At 38.3% G+C, this 2,500-nt stretch overlaps 1 protein-coding gene across 1 annotated transcript in view; it reads left to right on the forward strand.

Moving 5' to 3' along the window:
• Window positions 1–536, forward strand: part of kcnk13a (potassium channel, subfamily K, member 13a) — a 3,114-nt gene extending 2,578 nt beyond the window's left edge. The window contains exon 2 of the mRNA XM_060879311.1: window positions 1–536. This exon is cut by the window's left edge and continues 687 nt beyond it. Within this exon, the coding sequence (XP_060735294.1) occupies window positions 1–218 (218 nt within the window). The 3' untranslated portion in view covers window positions 219–536.
• Window positions 537–2,500: the final 1,964 nt, after the last annotated feature.

Here is a 2,500-nt window from a genome sequence, read left to right on the forward strand (position 1 = left end):
CTGACGGCCGCAGGATGTCCGGGGAGATGATCTCCATGAGAGACTTTCTGGCTGCTAATAAGGTCAACTTAGCCATCATGCAGAAACAGCTTTCTGAGACGGCCAACGGATACCCACGACCGCCCGGCTCCATCAACCGACACGATGAATTCTCTGGAGGAGTTGGAGCTCTGGGAATCATGAACAACAGATTAGCTGAGACAAGTGTAGACAGATAAATCTGCACAACGACCAAAACAACCCAAAGATGTCTAAAGTCATCCATCCTGTACACATTTGCTCAGATCTGTAGTTAAGTACAGTGCTGCTTCAGTCTTGCGCCTAATGTCTCCTAAATCTTTACATAAGCTCAGGAGTGCTTTAGAAGATATCTATAAACCCGATGAACTCTTTGCTGCATCAGAAAGTTGTTTAGACATTAAATCACGTTTTCTAGGTAAAGTAGGCTACATGATATTTGCAGTCTAGTTCAGCTAATTTATCCAGATGAAGGTTTTTTGATGACAGAGTGCATGCTTAGCTGTCAGTCGGGTCTCGTATAGTACACCGTTAGAGACGCCGCTCTTGTGTCACTCTACAGCTGTTTTATTGTTCCTCCTGACTCGGTAAGATTGAGGTGCGAGTAACGGTACAGCTGCTGCGGTTGCTGATTAGTTCTCATAGATTTCTCATAGAGTTAAAAGCAAAAAAGTTTCAAAACGATAACACGTTTAGAAATCGTGCTGTTTAAAGTGGAGTTTGCTTTTTCCACTAAAGTATTACGCAAATAATCTACAAGCAGCTAATAAAATATACGAAACTTTAGAGACAAATACGCCACGTAGTTGGTACTGAATTGATTGCAAGTTACTCAAGTAGTTTTCTTCGCTGCTCAGGTGGAACTTCTGCGTTTGGTTTCTTTTCATGCTTTAAATTCATTTTACTGTTTATGTTTTGTAAAGGTACACTTTGTAGGTGAAATACACAGTGTACGTATGAATGCTGCGCTCTCAGACATAAAGATGCCTTGTTAATGTGGTACCCTTGTTAATGTGGTACCCTTGTTAATGTGGTACACTCATTAATGTGGTACCCTTGTTAATGTGGTAACGTTGTTAATGTGGTACACTTGTTAATGTGGTACACTCATTAATGTGGTACCCTTGTTAATGTGGTACCCTTCTTGATGCTACCAAAAAAAAGTATAAAGCTTCAGTGTAGTACCCTTTTTTCTGAGAGTGTATATTAACCCATAATAAGGTCCCAGTTAGTACCTGTTAGAAATATAAGAAACCAAACAAACCTTCACTACTGTAAATATCTAAGTTAAAGGTTAAAGGTCGCACACGTTTGTTTACTGAAAGCCACACTTTAGTTGTCAGATTTCAAGTGAGACGTGTTCATTATTATGCAGTCAGAGAAATAAATGAACCACGATGCAGGACATCAGAAGAGTGATTCTTTTTCAGTGCTTTTGTATTTAAAATAAGCCAGTTTTTGAATCCCATGACCTGAGAAGTGATTTGTTTGGTGCACAACACACTTCACTCCAACACACTTCACTCCACTGATTTAAAAATGTTATCCACCTGTTCTTCCTGTAGCATTATAAATCATTACAGTATGAAAACTGTGTTATTTTATTAAAAGATGTCAGAACCGAACCACTGATGACGGAACAGAATCTGTTGTACTGTGTGTGTGTGTGTGTGTGTGTGTGTGTGTGTGCGCGCATTCTGCGTTCATTGTCCAGTGGCTTCTCATGATGAAATATTTGAGAAAAATAAATCTGCTGAAATACAATCCAAACACGACCAGACGAGCAAACATGCTTTTAAGACTCAAAAAGAATTTGTGTTTATTTATTTATTTATTTTAGTTGAAAAAAGCTTTAAAAAAAAGGGCAAAACAAGAGAGGGAAAAAAGCACAGTTCACCTCACCTGTAATGGACTGGTGTCTTATCCAGTGTGTATTCACGTGTCACAGACAGAAGTCCAGACAGATTCCACAGATCCACCGAGACCCTGACCAGGAGATGTGGTCAAAACTGTCACAACAACACACTCTATTCTATTCTATTAAAACCACCTGTTTAAAGCAGAATGAGGTACAAATATCTATTCTGTTAAAATAACCACTTAAATCTACAACTGAGATAATTCATCTCTTGCACCCACTATATAAGCCATATCATGGTATATCAACTGACTCTTTAACATTATATACTTTACATACGTGTGTGTGTGTGTGTGTGTGTGTTTGTGATGTCATAATCTCTGAGATTTGTTCTCTATTCTAATTACCTACTAATAATGTATTACTTATTAATAAATAACTAATTATGAATTACTCCATAAGCAGGACAGGAGTAAGGATAACACGAACACACACTAGAGGGCGCTAGTGTGTTTGTTTACTACACTACACTACACTACACTACACTACACAACTACATTACACTACACAACACTACACTACACAACTACATTACACTACACTACACAACTACATTACACTACA

The sequence above is a fragment of the Tachysurus vachellii genome, chromosome 10 (genome assembly GCF_030014155.1).
Source record: "Tachysurus vachellii isolate PV-2020 chromosome 10, HZAU_Pvac_v1, whole genome shotgun sequence".
Taxonomy (NCBI): Eukaryota; Metazoa; Chordata; class Actinopteri; order Siluriformes; family Bagridae; genus Tachysurus; species Tachysurus vachellii.